This window comes from Coregonus lavaretus (genome assembly GCF_964263955.1).
Source record: "Coregonus lavaretus genome assembly, chromosome: 8".
Taxonomy (NCBI): domain Eukaryota; kingdom Metazoa; phylum Chordata; class Actinopteri; order Salmoniformes; family Salmonidae; genus Coregonus; species Coregonus lavaretus.
Window position 1 is genome coordinate 9520166 of NC_139995.1, and position 16682 is coordinate 9536847.

At 45.5% G+C, this 16682-nt stretch overlaps 1 protein-coding gene across 1 annotated transcript; it reads left to right on the plus strand.

The window, feature by feature from the left end:
• Window positions 1-1621: 1621 nt before the first annotated feature.
• LOC311133629 (troponin T, cardiac muscle-like) lies at window positions 1622-15682 on the plus strand. Its single transcript, XM_084167147.1, has 11 exons — window positions 1622-1702; window positions 3281-3307; window positions 3468-3489; window positions 3589-3652; window positions 5413-5529; window positions 5894-5971; window positions 6082-6183; window positions 6292-6404; window positions 6604-6694; window positions 7403-7443; window positions 15459-15682. Exons 1-11 carry the CDS (start codon window positions 1672-1674, stop codon window positions 15496-15498), a joined length of 726 nt encoding a protein of 241 aa, XP_084023273.1. The 5' UTR covers window positions 1622-1671; the 3' UTR covers window positions 15499-15682.
• Window positions 15683-16682: the final 1000 nt, after the last annotated feature.

Below are 16682 nucleotides of genomic sequence, written 5' to 3' on the forward strand. Positions count from 1 at the left end.
ATTTTATTGTTATTCTGTCTCTCACTGTTCAAATAAACCTACAATTAAAATTATAGACTGATCATGTCTTTGTCAGTGGGTAAACGTACAAAATCAGCATGGGATCAAATAAATGTTTTCCCTCACTGTACATAGCACCTAATAGTGTATCTGGTGACCTAACCAGGAAGTGGCCCTGCAGTAACTCAGGTCCGTGGTCAGAGATAGCCTAATGTTGACACATATTTGTAAAGTGATGTCAGACTTTGCTCTGGGGTAAGATGTTAAGATGGTCCTGTTCAAATGCTGTTCTGTGTGTGTGTGTGGGCAACGTGAACTTAGAGGTCAACATAACATGGTAAGCATACATTTGTGTGGGAGGGTGTGCATGCTTTTGTACATTCGTGCATGTAGGGGGGCATACACTTAATCCTTCCCTTTCCCTGCCAAACCTGAGATTCATCCCTATTTGGGAGTATCTAGGGTTGTCCAGTACCAGTCAGCTTCTCTATGTAAAAATAGACTGAAGTGAAGCCCACGGAGAACACTTGTTTACTCATTGTATGTGATGCTGGCTACCATCTGTTAGCGGGTATCTGCCCACCCATTGTAGACACAGCCAGAGAGGGCCATGTGATCCTCAACCGGGTTTAAAAGCGTATGGCTCAAACAGAGACTGGTATACAATACAATCCCACATTGTCTCCCCATCTCAAGGCGACACTGCACCCCTCTGGGTAAGTCTGCATGTTGTGTGTTTACATACAGAATACGTTTCTATGGGGAAACAATGTAACTCTTTGTCTCTATTGCTTATATGTGGTATATTATGTTAAATAATATGAAATACTATACATTCTATGGATAACAGGGAATATTTGCTGTTGATTTTTCTATGGTACTCCACACACATTTACACAGGTAAATTCTAAAGATGTCAGACACAGAAGAGGTTGAAAATGAGTAAGTAAATGACCAGTTCATCAATTGAATCATCTGAATTCTGTCTACCGATTGTTTTGTTTGTAGATCAATGATTGTGAATGATTCCATAATGGAATAGGATCATAACACAATTATTTGTATGTGTTATTCTTTCAGGGAGCAAGAACGTAAGTCATTGCACCAATTCAAATATTGTCTTGGGGAAAAACAATATAACTAAATGCTCATAAACCTACTGTGAATTAACATTTACATTTTAGTCATTTAGCAGACGCTCTTATCCAGAGCGACTTACAGGAGCAATTAGGGTTAAGTGCCTTGCTCAAGGGCACATTGACAGATTTTTCACCTAGTTGGCTCGGGGATTAGAACCAGCGACCTTTCGGTTACTGGCACAACGCTCTTAACCACTAAGCTACCTGCCCTGAGACATACTTCATGCAGTAAGGGCTCAGGTGCAGCTATAGGTATGTCAAAGTTTCATCATGGGGGATGGTGAAAACTGTTTAGAACTTTATTTCATCCATTGCCAATACACAGTATATGATTTATACAGAACGTTTAAGAATAATCTAGGCATAACTAATTGCTGATGTGAGTGTCTAAATACAGTATAGTGTAAAGTATACTTTATACTGATTTATAATATGTATTATTGTTTGTTTACATAGTTGTCCATGCTGCTGTTGTGTTCATGTACTGCTTTCACATGCTGGTACTGTACCTAATGATCTTCCTTCTCTGTGCATGTTGTCAGAAGGAGAGGAGGATATTTTAGGTGTGTATTACAAACAATATCTTACAGAACCAGTGAATTTAGTAGGCTATTTACTATAAAAACCCAATAATGTAATACTATTATATTGCATTCATAATGACATTATTGAATTGTCTGATTAAAACAATGAAGCAATTATTAGTTCTGCCACTTTGTTACCCTTTTTACACACCACAGCTTCCTCTACAGCTAGAGTCACCAAAAAGGCGGAATCCACTAAGCCCCTGGCATCTCCACTAGAGTGCATATTTTAGGCATGGGACTGTAGCTTCTGCTGTGGTATAAGCTTCTGCGCCACACAGACAACTTTTGTATTTGGCCCTCAGGTTGACCATCCTAACCCCACTTCCCTCCCCTGCCTCTGTCTCCCTCCTAAGGATGTTCCCTGGGGATTTATTTTATTTTATTTATTTTACTTGAAAGGTATGCTGGTGCCTGGGTACCCATCACCGATGACACATGGGCCCTATCTCTATTTCTGTCCCATCTTGTGGCCATGCTGTTGGGCTTCGACTGTCCCTGACTTCAACCAGCACGTCTCATCCCCACGTGGAGTTAGAGAGTTTAGAGTTGGTGTTATAGTGCTATGTGGGTCCGGTAGTCCAGAATAGAGGACCCTAGGGGAAAGATGCACAATGCCACTCTTGGTTTGTTGTGCCAAGATAGCACTCCTGGTGATGTGGTTCATGTTTCCCACTAAGCGGAGCAACAGAGTTAGTGTTACCAACCGCTGTGCTGTCACTGGCACTCTGACTGAGGAATTAATGGTGACCTTTGATATTCAGGCATGAAATGCACTGACTGCAACAATGAGAGAGCTTTAGAGAGCTGTATCACTCTACCTGGAGTGCTGCTCACATCGAGGACACCAATCCTATGAGAGAATAAAAGTCTGTTACACTCAGTCAATTCACAGTGTGAGAAAAAGGGTTGACAAACTGGCAGAAATAATTACTTTGATCCCATTGAGTAAAAGAAAAATAGAATGCTGTCTTAAATTACTACATAGCTTTTCTAGTTAGTCCATTGCTTATATTCCTACTATGTATGCCCGTGTCTTGGCTTGAGAATGACTGCTCTGCTCTCACAATATGCGCTGGCTTTGCAACAGACGAAGTGGAAGAGGAGGTGAAGGAGGAGGTGGAGGAGGAGGTGGAGGCTGCTGAGGAGGAGGAGGAGGTAGAAGGTTGTACTGCTTGTGCTCGTGCATGCACGCTAGCTAGCCTAATAACACTGACAGTAACAACTATACATACCGTATACACACACACACACACACACACACATTTGGCAGCTGTGTGTATTGATCATGACAGCATGGCTGTTTCAGTGAAATGCAATTCTGTATATTCTCAAGCTGGAACAGGATAGTAGGGTTCAAGCTCTCCATGGCTCTGGATACCTGAGTTCAAGTTAAATGGATCAAGCAGGTCACAGACCTTTTTCTAATCTGGTTTAGCACCGCTGTCTCCTTGGGTTTCCATGGGTCTAATCATGGCTCTATTTCAGTCGCTCCTCTCGGCACCTTTTCACGTCTGTCATAGTTGACATTGTATTGACTCTGGCTTCTTTTACCAGACGCCGAAGAGGAGCAGGAGGAAGGAGGTAGGTAAAGGCTTACCAATCAAACCAGGTTATGAAAGGGGGGGGGGGGGGTAATTTGTGTGTGAAAGTTAAACAAATATTGACCAGTTTTTCAATGTTCTGTCAAGTACATTTAATTGTGTCATTAACTGAATTCTCCCTTTTCCCATTCGGGAACAAGGTTGGGCAAAACCTAAACCAAAGTAAGTATGCTATATCAAAATTAATATGGATAATCTGAACTCAGTTTAGGAAATATTTCACATCCAAGAGAAAACTGTTGTGTTTTGTATCCTCCTCAGACCAGCCTTCATGCCCGGCCTGGTACCTCCCAAAATCCCAGATGGAGAGAAAGTGGACTTTGATGTCAGTTTGCCTCACTGTATCTGCACAAGTATTCTGAATATAAGGACCTACAGTGCATTCGGAAAGTATTCAGACCCCTTCACTTTTTCCACATTTTGTGACATTACAGCCTTATTCTAAAATTGATTAAATCGTTTTTTTCCCTCATCAGTCTACACACAATACCCCATAATGAAAAAGCAAAAACTGTTTTTTAGAAAAACAAATATTGGGTATGATGCTACAAGCTTGGCACACCTGTATGTGGGGAGTTTAACCCATTTTTCTCTGCAGATCCTCTCAAGCTCTGTCAGGTTGGATGGGGAGCGTCACTGTACAGCTATATTCAGGTCTCTCCAGAGATGTTCGATCGTGTTCAAGTCTGGGCTCTGGCTGGGCCACTCAAGGACATTCAGAGACTTGTCCTGTAGCCACTCCTGCATTGTCTTGGCTGTGTGCTTAGGTTTGTTGTCCTGTTGGAAGGTGAACCTTCGCCCCAGTCTGAGGTCCTGAGCGCTCTGGATGAGGTTTTCATCAAGGATCTCTCTGTACTTTGCTCCCTCAATCCAGACTATTCTCCCTGTCCCTGCTGCTGAAAAACACCCTCACAGCATGATGCTGCCACTACCATGCTTCACCGTAGGGATGGTAACAGGTTTCCTCCAGACGTGATGTTTGGCATTCAGGCCAAAGAGTTCAATCTTGGTTTCATCAGACTGAAGAATCTTGTTTCTCATGGTCTGAGAGTCTTTAGGTGCCTTTTGGCAAACTCCAAGCGGGCTGTCATCTGCCTTTTACTGAGGAATGGCTACCGTCTGGCCACTCTACCATAAATAACTGATTGGTGGAGTGCTGCAGAGATGGTTGTTCTTCTGGAAGGTTCTCAAATCTCCACAGAGGAACTCTGGCGCTCTGTCAGAGTGACCATCGGGTTCTTGGTCACCTCCCTAAACAAGGCCCTTCTCCCCCGATTGCTCAGTTTGGCCGGGCGGCCAGCTCTAGGAAGAGTATTGGTGGTTCCAAACTTCTGCCATTTAAGAATGGTGGAGGGCACTGTGTTCTTGGGGACCTTCAATGCTGCAGAAATGTTTTGGTACCCTTCCCCAGATCAGTGCTTCGACACAATCTTGTCTCGGAGCTCTACGGACAATTCCTTCGACCTCATGGCTTGGTTTTTGCTCTGACATGCACTGTCAACTGTGGGACCTTATATAGACAGGTGTGTGCCTTTCCAAATCATGTCCAATCAATTGATTTTACCGCAGATGGACTCCAATCGAGTTGTAGAAACATCTCAAGGATGATCAATGGAAACAGGATGCACCTGAGCTCAATTTCGAGTCTCATAGCAAAGGGTCTTAATATTTATGTAAATACGTTGTTTTTTTGTGTGTTTTTTTACTAACACTTCAAAATACCTATTTTCGCTTTGTCATTATGGGGTATTGTGTGTAGATTGATGAGAAAAATAAATAATTCAATCAATTTTAGAATAAGGCTGTAACGTAACAAAATGTGGAAAAAGTCAAGGGGTCTGAATAATTTCCGAATGCACTGTATACTGACCTGGAGTAGGATCAAGTTGCACCTAACCACTGAAACAGAGACATCTTTTTTCATCACCTAATTATATGAGGATGGGGTTGTAGGGGTTATCTGATCCTAGATCTGTGGTTAAGTGCAACTTCTACCTCAAATAACTAACCATGTCCTCCCTGCATGACCTCTCACCCTGTCCTCTGACCTCTGACCTCTCACCCTTGAACCTGTCCTGCCTGTAGGATATCCACCGCAAGCGTATGGAGAAGGACCTGACTGAGCTGCAGACGCTTATCGAGGCCCATTTTGAGAGTCGCAAGAAGGAAGAAGAGGAGCTCATCAACCTCACTGATCGTATTGTGAGATACTGTTACATCATTCTATGTTCAGATAGATTGATGTAACAGTAGGCTATCTGAACATAGATTGATGTAACAGTAGGCTATGTTCAGATAGCCTACTGTTACATCATTCTGTGTTCAGATAGCCTACTGTTACATCATTCTTTGTTCAGATAGCCTACTGTTACTTAATTCTGTGTTCAGATAGCCTACGGTTACATCATTCTTTGTTCAGATAGCCTACTGCTTGCTCTGTCGTTGCTTCACATACAGTTCTAGTCAAATACTTTTGGATATGATACATGGGTACATAAATAGGGATATATGTGCGATGGGGTTATAACTAATCTAATACTATCCCCTCTGTGCCTCTGGTTCTCAGGATAAACGCAGGTCTGAGAGAGCAGAGCAGGTGAGGATCCGAACGGAGAAAGAAAAGGAGCGTCAAAACAGAATAAACGTGAGTATCCCCCGAGCAACACAAGGAATGGCAGTGGACGGCATGGAACACTGTACATTAGTAGAAAGTAGAACAACTGTGGTAATGTTGTATTTTTCTCTCATCTCCAGGAGGAAAAGGCAAGGAAGGAGGAAGAGGAATTTAAGAAGAAAGCAGATGATGACGCCAAGAAGAAAAAGGTCCTCACCAACTTGCAGTTCAGCGGGTACAAGGTGACAGAAATCATCCTAAAACACCCTTACAGCACCAGTCTTTCTGAATTGTTACCAGTGTGAAACGTATAGCTAATGTCTGTACATCTTGTTATACTGTAACTACAGACAGAAAAGAAAGGTGGGCCAAGAAAGAAAACAGAGCGAGAGAAGAAGAGAGCGATCTTAAATGAACGGCATAAGGAGCTGAATATTGACCATCTCAAAGAGGACAAACTAAGGTAAGGTTGAGAAGAACTTTACACTGGCATGTAGTGATAATGTACAATATGATAATGAATTATGTTACAATCTCACCCTAACCAGATGAAGGACTACTCTCTCATTATGCTACAGATATTCAGTTACCCACTGAGCAGCATTATAGGTTTGTCCTCATTTCCCCTATGTTCTATTATTTCCACTGTCTCCCTCAAATAGAGAGAAGGCTACTGAACTGTGGAAGTGGATACATCAACTTGAGGCAGAGAAATTTGATCTCCAGTACCAATGCTCGCGACAGAAATATGATGTAAGATTATGCCAATTTCTTTTTATTCTAGACTAGGCTATAGTATCAAACTGAAAAGAAAAATGATATGTGCATATGATTCACATGAAAGTGAAAGTATAAACAACAGCCTTTTTTTTTATAAACAACAGCCTTGCTAACACCTCCTGTACGATAAAGTGACATGAGTAGAGATTTATATACTGCTTTTGCATAAATGAACACATACAGTGGCATGCAAAAGTATTCACCCCCCTTGGCATTTTTCCTATTTTGTTGCCTTAAAACTTGGAATTAAAATTGTTTTTTTGGGGGGGGTTAAATCATTTCATTTACACATCATGCCTACCACTTTGAAGATGCAAAATATTTTTTCTTGTGAAACAAACAAGAAATAAGACCAAAAAAATACAGAAAACTTGAGGGTGCAATTACAGGTTGTAATGCAACAAAATAGGAAAAACCCCAAGGGGGATGAATACTTTTGGAAGGCGCTGTACACAATACCACAAAACCTCACCCTCTTTATAACTAGAGTTCACCCAAGATCTGGAAACTATATCTCAATGGACTTGACAGGGAGGCATAGAAAAGTCAATTGGCTGTGATCCAAGAGAAATATAAAGACATATGTTAATTAAAAACGTTCAAATGTACATGCATTTAAAAACATTAACATGTGGTGTGTGTAGATGATTGTATTTACTGTCAAAACTCTAATTTATATAGGTCACCGTACTCAGGAATCGAGTCAGCGATCATCAGAAAGTGTAAGTACAAAAGACATGACCTAGATACCAGTGGCGGTCGGTGTCATTCAAAGTTAGGGAGGAGCATGGCCTTATTTCTATTATAGCATATTGGATGACTGTCATTCATATTCCATTCACCCAGCTCAATGTAACATTGATAGGTTTAGGCTACTACATGATACTTCAATTTGCCCTATGCCGATCATGAGGTTGCTACAACCTACCCTACAAATGAACGAATAACGGAGGTCAAAAGACAAATTGGGGTCTTCAAGGTGACAGATAGTGACACATTCAATACCGCACAGTCTTGCCTGCATCTAGCTGATCTGGGGAGTAATGATACATCTGAACAGTTACAAAATGGAAAACTAAAACAAGAGTTTCTATTGGACAAAGGTAGGTCCTCTCCCCATTTCGTTCCATTTTACAGTGTACAGCAAGCAGTTTAGCAATTACACTGGAGGGCCCCGGGGAAATAAATGTATAAAACTGAAACTTACCTTGACTTGGAAGAGTTGCAGTATTGGATAGCCTTAGCCAGCTAGCTGTCATGAATAGCATTCCTCTCTGTTTGAGTCAGGTTGTTGAGTAGGCTAAATTAGCTGCATTATAAGTAAGTGAAAGGAAAACTGCTTCTCCTTAATTTTTTAGAAATTAATTTGTTCAAAACAGTTCAACTATTGTCTTTCTCTCTCTTTGAGTCAACTACTCACCACACTTTATTCACTGCAGTGCTAGCCAGCTGTAGCTTATGCTTTCAGCACTAGATTCATTCTCTGATCCTTTGATTAGATGGACAACATGTCAGTTCATACTGCAAAAGCTCTCATAGGTTGGAGGCCATCCTCCAGAAGTCGTCATAATTACTGTGTAAGTCTATGGAATTATCACGTTTTAGGGAAAACCCAGATGCAGACAGTGTTGAAGTAACAAAAGTTTATTACTAGAACAGGGGGCAGGCAAAACAGAGGGGCAGGCAGAGGTTAGTAATCCAGATCAGAGTCCAAAAGGTACAGTATGGCAAGCAGTCTCAGGGTCAGGGCAGGCAGAGGTCAGTAATCCAGCGTGGTGGGACAAGGTACAGGACGGCAGGCAGGCTCAGGGTCAGGGCAGGCAGAGGTCAGTAATCCAGCGTGGTGGGACAAGGTACAGGACGGCAGGCAGGCTCAGGGTCAGGGCAGGCAGAGGTCAGTAATCCAGCGTGGTGGGACAAGGTACAGGACGGCAGGCAGTCTCAGGGTCAGGGCAGGCAGAGGTCAGTAATCCAGCGTGGTGGGACAAGGTACAGGACGGCAGGCAGGCTCAGGGTCAGGGCAGGCAGAGGTCAGTAATCCAGCGTGGTGGGACAAGGTACAGGACGGCAGGCAGTCTCAGGGTCAGGGTAGGCAGAGGTCAGTAATCCAGCGTGGTGGGACAAGGTACAGGACGGCAGGCAGGCTCAGGGTCAGGGCAGGCAGAGGTCAGTAATCCAGCGTGGTGGGACAAGGTACAGGACGGCAGGCAGGCTCAGGGTCAGGGCAGGCAGAGGTCAGTAATCCAGCGTGGTGGGACAAGGTACAGGACGGCAGGCAGGCTCAGGGTCAGGGCAGGCAGAATGGTCAAAACCGGGAAAACTAGAAAACAGGAACTTTAGAAAAGAAAGGAGCAAGGGGAAAAACAATGGTAGCCTTGACGAACAAAACGAACCGGCAACAGCCAAACAGAGAACACAGGTATAAATACACTGGGGATAATGGGGAAGATGTGCAACACCTGGATAGGGGTGGAGACAAACACAAAGACAGGTGAAACAGATCAGGGTGTGACAGTACCCCCCCCCTCTAGGGGCGCCATCTGGCGTCCTACCTGGGTGCATACCTGGTTGACCGGGGTGCCCTAGCGGGGACCCAGCACCTCTCCTCCGGGCCATAACCATCCCAGTCAAACAGGTACTGGAATCCCCTTCCCCGAGGTCAAATGTTGACGGAAATGGCCGATAAACTGGGGGAAAGTTTGCAGGACTCCACCCAGAGGGGCAGATCCCGGGTGGACAGCCATACCTTCTGCCCGAGACCGGACTGGTGGCGGTCTGCTTGTTGTCGATACCTGGAGGTTGTCTTGAGAAGGGCAGACTGGGCTCTCTTCCAGGGACGACGACAGCGGCGGATAAACATCTGGGCTAAGGTATGCCAACCTCTTCCTCTTGCTCAGAGAAGAGCATGGGCTGATAGCCCAGGGAACACTCAAAGGGCGAGAGACCTGTGGCAGAGCAAGGAAGGATGTTGCAGGCGTATTCGATCCACACTAGTTGCTGGCTCCAGGTGGTGGGGTTTGCGGAGACCAGGCAGCGAAGAGTTGTTTCCAAGTCTTGGTTAGCTCGCTCCGACTGGCCGTTGGACTGGGGGTGGAACCCGGAGGACAGGCTGCCTGACAACCTAATGAGCGTGCAGAATGCCTTCCAGAACCGGGACGCGGAAGATGGATCCAGAAGATGTGCTACACCATGAGCTGGGCCGTCTCTTTGGTAGAGGGTAGCTTGGGGAGAGGAATGAAGTGGGTGGCTTTGGAAAACCGGTTCACAACTGTCAGGATGCCGGTGTTGCCATCAGATGGAGTATGTGAGACCAGGGACGGTGAGGGACAGGCAGTGGTTGAAGAAGACCAGCCGGAGCTTGCCGAGGAGTCTTGTTCTATGTACAGACGGCAACGAACGCATAGACATCCGGGACCATGGTAGGTCACCAAAAGTGTTGTCGCACAAAGGCCAGGGTCTGACAGGAGCACAGTGGCAGGCAAGCCTGAAGGAGTGGGCCCATTCCAGGACCGAGGAGCAGACAGCGTCAGGATACAAACATCTGGTTATCTAGGCCGCCCCCTGGGGTTCGGCTGGGAACGTTGCGCCTCATGGACCTGCTTCCCTATTCCCCAGCTGAGTGCCGTCGCCAGACACAAGGTGGGAAGGATGGTTTCGGGGTCCGAGGGTGTAGCCGCAGGGCTATAGCGGCGTGACAGCGCATCCGGCTTTTTGTTCTTGGATCCTGGTTGGTTGGAGAGGGAGAAGTTGAACTAGGTGAAGAGCAGGGCCCACTTAGCTTGCCTGGAATTGAGACGTTTAGCGGTGCGGAGATATTCCAGGTTCTTGTGGTCGGTCCACACAAAGAACGGATGTTTCGCCCCCTCCAGCCAGTGCCTCCACTCCTCCAATGCCATCTTAACCGTGTGAAGCTCACGATTCCCCACATTGTAGTTCCTCTCTGTGGTGTTGAGGCGATGGGAGAAGAAGTCGCAGGGATGTAACTTGAGGTCCAGGGCAGAACATTGGGACAGGACAGCCCCCACTATAGGTCTCCATCGCCTTGGTCTCCGGACCCGACAGAGAGTACTGTCATCCCGGGGCGGAGTGGTGCCTGGGAGAAGGTAAATCCCGCAGTTATAGGGTCGGTGCGGTGGAAGCGAAGTGGCCCGGGCCTTACTGAACACCTCCCGGAGGGCCTGGTACTCCGCGGGAATGGCGGAGAGGTCCGGGGCAACTTCCGAGCCCACAGGAAGACATCCCAGGCCAGGCTACGCGGACTTCATACAATAGGTGTGGCAGAATGGCTCCAGCCCATAATGGCACCCATAGTCCAGTCTATGATGGGATTATGTTGCTGGAGCCAAGAGAATCCAAATACCACAGGAACCTGAGGAGACTTAATCAGCATGAATTGGATTGCCTCTCTGTGGTTCCCTGACACTCGTAGGTTGATGGGAGTGGTATTGGGAGTGACCCGGCCTATAGAGCGCCCGTCCAGCGCTCTAACATCCATGGGAATGGAGAGGGGCTGAGTGGGGATGCCCAGCTCGGACCCCAGGGTAGCGTCCAAAATACTCTCATCGGCCCCAGAGTCGATGAGTACCCGGAGAGATTTCAACTGGTTACCCCACAGCAGGATGGCATGGAAAGGGGTGCGAGTAAGGGGAGAGGAAAGGTTCTGCATAATCCCACCAGAGTACTCGCCCCTTCTTGATGAGCCTGTTTTTTTAATGGGCAGGTAGCTATGAAATGTCCCGTAGCTCCACAATATAGACAGCTCTGGGTGTGGAGTCGGCGTAAGCGCTCAGCCAGAGTCAATCTAGCCCTGCCCAGGTGTCTGGACTCCGAAGGAGTCGAGTCGGCAGCCCTAGGTGATTCCTGAGAGAACTCGGTTGACGTCGGGTTCACTCGGACATGTAGACTTCGGGGGTCTCCGGGATTCTTCGGAGGCGAGGTGGGAATTGAGGGCGAACGAGAGCGACAGGGCACAGATTCCGTCTCCCTCTTACATTCTCGAAGCCACCCATCGATCCGGATGGTCAAGTCAATGAGGGAGTCAAGGTCCATGGGCAGCTCCCGGGCTGCAATCTCATCTTTGACCACCTCCGATAATCCGTGAAGGAACATGTCGAACAATGCTTCCCGGTTCTAGGCACTCTCAGCCGCCAACGTGCGAAAATACACTGCGTAGTCTGCCACACTACGGGAGTCTTGACGTAGCTTCCGAACTTCCGCCACAAACTCCTCTAGACTGAGGCAGACGGTGGACTGTTGCTCCCACACCGCCGTAGCCCAGGCGAGTGCCCTCCTGGACATCAGCGTTATGATGTACGCTATCCTTGAGCGGTACGAGGGGAACGAAGAAGGCTGCAGCTCGAAAATGAGGGAGCACTGGGAGAGAAAAGCCTGACAGGTTCCGGAATCTCCAGCGTAGCGCTCCGGAGGAGGTAAGTGGTGTTCTCGGGACACTGGGGTAGGGGGGTGTGACCCGCTGCCCAATGGGGAATCTGCGGAATTGCTTCAGCAAAGTCTCGAACGCCTGGTCATGACGTTCTGCCAGGGTATGGAGTCCCTCCATTAGACATTGCAGTAACTCCTCGTGTCGTCCAATGGCGGCTCCTTGCAGGGAGACAGCATTGTGGAGCTGGTCTGAGTCTGCTGGGTCGGTCAGGGCCAGTTCGCACTATCACGTTTTAGGGAAGACCTAGATGCAGACAGTGTCGAAGTAACAAAAGTGTATTACTAGAACAGGGGGCAGGCAAAATGACAGGTCAAGGGCAGGCAGAGGTCAGTAATCCAGATCAGAGTCCAAAAGGTACAGAACGGCAAGCAATCTCAGGGTCAGGGCAGGCAGAGGTCAGTAATCCAGTGTGATGGGACAAGGTACAGGACGGCGGACAAGGTACAGGACAAGGTACAAACTAGAAAACAGGAACTTTAGAAAAGACAGGAGCAAGGGGAAAACCGCTGGTAGGCTTGACGAAACAAAACGAACCGGCAACAGCCAAACAGAGAACACAGGTATAAATACACTGGGGATAATGGGGAAGATGGGCGACACCTGGAGGGGGGTGGAGACAATCACAAAGACAGGTGAAACAGATCAGGGTGTGACAGGAAGGGAATGAGAACCATGAGCCTCGTAGGTTTTGTATTAAAGTCAATGTACCCAGAAGAGGACGGAAAATAGCTGTCCTCCGGCTACACTATGGTGCTGTTGAGGCTACTGTAGACCTTCATTGCAAAACAGTGTGTTTTAATCAGTTATTTGGTGACATTCATATATTTAGTATAGTTTTATCTTTAAAGGATAACTTTTTTAATGTTTCACTATTTACATTTTCCTGAAATTCACTTAGTATGATGGTCCCCCCTTCCTCCTCTGAGAAGCCTCCACTTCTATATGCTTCCTAAACATACACAACACATTCCAAGAATCCTAATTTCAATCGTATTTATAATTTCTGAACTCCCGATAATTTGCCTAGTTTTCTTCCAGCAGTGTTGCAGCCGATGATAATACCCTGCTAAGACTGATAAGCCGTCCCAATGTAGAGGCTCACCTTGAGCCTAATCAAGTTTCTTCCCCCTCCTGTCTTTCCATCCCCTCCACCCTCTGCCCGTTGCCAGTTGTTTGAAGTGACTCTCCTAACAGCTGCAAACTGACCCTGGGGCTGAGAGGGGCTGAGAGGGGCTGAGAGGGGCTGGCGCTGTGGCACACCCGGCTCACCGGGATCCAGACAACAAAGGCCTGGGTGTTAATTAAAGAAAAGGGTCTCAGAAGAGAGCAGCCTATAGGGCGCCTGAACAACCAAAACAACAAATGCAAGCATGCACGTCAACACACACACACACACACACACACAGGGGACATAATGGAACCGCAACAGCTGAAAGGACCCACATCTACCTGTGAGGTCACCACTAGTAATACGCCCCACAATAAAATACAGAAGACGTAACACTGGTATTCTAAACATGCCAGACCTACCTTCAGATACCTCATGTAGGTTATCTGAAGGCACTATATTTGGGTCTGATCTGACAGTTTAGTTACCAGGCTCTAGTAAACTAGCCTGAGCACGTCAGTACGTGTACTAAGGACATGAAACAGCTATCATAAGGCTGCGGGCCCCACACTGTTGGAATCATAAGTAAATTAAATGGCTATTTCAATGGTTTCAGACCTGCACCAATTTGCCAGACTTAATCCCACTTCAATCTGGGTGTTAATCAATACTATCAATATTGTCTTAAACAACCGAATGCTGAAATCACACATTGTGGCATAGTACATGTTGCAATGTGGCGTAATGGGCTGGTTGTCAGCATAAAGCAAAAAGATCACTCACCAGAGTAGCAACATAAAATGACTATGCAGTTATTCTCAGTGGAAGAGTCAAGCTCTATGAATTTGCTTAATCCCTGTCCCATGACACATTGCTTTCAGCAGCCTTTACTGGCTTCTCTCTAAAGGGGCATCACATTCAAACAACCACTGCCAGGGTATGGGGACATGATCTGCACCATGCTACACATGCCTGGGGGCTTACTCACATACAAACACTGAACATGGCTTCATGGCTTCATTCAAAGGTTAGAATGAAGGTAACATATTCAGGAGTAGAAGGCATGGCAGGTACCGTAGATAATGCATAGGAGAAGTGTGATGTCTCCCCTTGTAAGCTGTTCCGTGTCAGTGGTACATGCATCTCGGAGATCAGACCACCATGGTTGTGCCGATTCTTCATACTTACTACTATACGATACAGTACCCATGTTTGTATAGTATAGCAGTATATCTGAGAAGGGTAAACCAATTGCCTTAGGACAATAAAGCCAAAACACTTGGTAAGATGTTTGTTTTCTGAATTCTTTGTCTCCCTATTGGGTTTACCTATTGGTATTGTACTGGGTTTCCCACTCATACCTTGCAGTGCCAACCTCTCAAGCAATGTAATTATGTGGCTTGAGTGTGAATTCACTTGGAGACATATTTACATTACATTTTAGTCATTTAGCAGACGCTCTTATCCAGAGCGACTTACAGTTAGTGAGTGCTTACATTTTTTATACTGCCCCCCCGTGGGAACCGAACCCACAACCCTGGCGTTGCAAGCGCCATGCTCTACCAACTGAGCTACACAGGGCCTATATACTATATACATTTTATGACACAGTATATTTTGCATTAGTTATCTTTTTTGTTTGTTTTTAGTCCCACCCTTCAGCTACCCTCACCCCCTCCTATCGATCTCTGAAAACCATCCAGTTTTATTTTCTAATTGCCATATTTTTCAACTGTACTGTAATGTTTCACAAAAGTTCTGAACCTTTCTATTCTCATAGTTTCTACAGATTGTAGATTAAAGATTAATATTTTACTAAAAGTATTATATTATTGATCAATTGACTATGGATTTTCAAGTCACCCAGCAGTGCTATTTGCAGTTAGCTCCAGGTAAATGTTGCAATTCTTCAGCCATTCCTGAACCTGCGACCAAAAACAAGCTATATACAAATGGGCAGTACCAAAACAAGTGATCAAATGATTGTCTCTTCGCAGCAAAATCTGCAGAGCTGGGATGGTTGTATCACCCATATACATAACATTCTATTGGTTGCAATAATTTCTATAACATGCCATTTACATCAAAAATAGAGATTTGGTTGTAAAAAACAAAAAACGTATTGTCTTCTTGGCTGGTGGGTGGCCTGGTTGATATAACAGTGCTAACCTTGTCTCTCTTCTCAGTACCAAGGGGACCAGGAGCAAACGGGGCTTGAGGAAATAGTGTTGCAGATCAGAATTGAGACCACAGGAGTCCATTCCATTCATACCACCTTGCCCGAGGTACATCCTGGTACTCTACAGACAAGGAAGACTTGTGTGACATATGGAATATTTTTCTGAAAACATATTTGGAAGTAACTTATGTGGATTGTTATTTTTAGGGAAGAATGTATCATAATAAACCCAAAAAATATGTTTGGAAGTCTCTCTCCTCAAATATGACGAGCAACAACATAGATGACTAAGAAGGTAACCTTTCTTGAGTTGCAAGGGAGGAAACAAAATGTTGAACATTGTTATGACAACTTTATCCCTTTTAAATCTCTTATCCTTTCAGTAAAGACACATAACCTCAATATTCTAAACATTCACCCTGATACACATATGAAATAAAGTCAGATGTAGAAATGAGGGTTAAGGTTAAGTGGGTAATTAGCAGTTGAAACAACAACAAAGGTTATTCCTGCCAATATTTCATTTATAAGTCCAAAAAAGGATGTAGCAAAAGCAGATTGGCAATTTAAAGCGGCAATCAGCAGTTGAAACAATAACAAAGCATATTCCCCACCACTGTTTTGGTAAAAGCTGAGGAATGGGAATGGGGAAATATAACAACTCTCATATTCATAGACAGAGCTATGGATGCAAGGACTGGCCATCCATGATATCAACATTATAGTTTTAACTAATGGGGTACGACAGTTGAACTAAGCTCATGAAAATAAATAATTAATGTATAAGTCAACTGCTGATTGCCCCTTTAAGGGTACTGTGAGGATTGGCAACAGCTCCTCCTCCACACCGACTCTGAGCGCAGGGGCCCCCCAGGGCTGTGTCCTCAGTCCTCTGCTGTACTCTCTGTTCTCTGTTCACCCACGACTGTGTGGCTTTGCACAACACAAACTCCATCAAAAAGTTTACTGACGACACCACCTGATAGGCCTGATAACCAACAATACAGAGTCAGCCTATAGGGAGGAGGTAAGTGAACTAGCATTGTGGTTTCATGACAACAACCTCTCCCTCAATGTCAGCAAAACAAAGGAGTTGATTGTTGACTTCAGGAAGCAGAGGAGGGAACATGCCCCGATCCACATCAATGGGACTGCAGTAGAGTCACACGTTTTAAGTTCCTCTGCATCCACATCACAGAGGACTTGACATAGACCAACAACACCACCACTC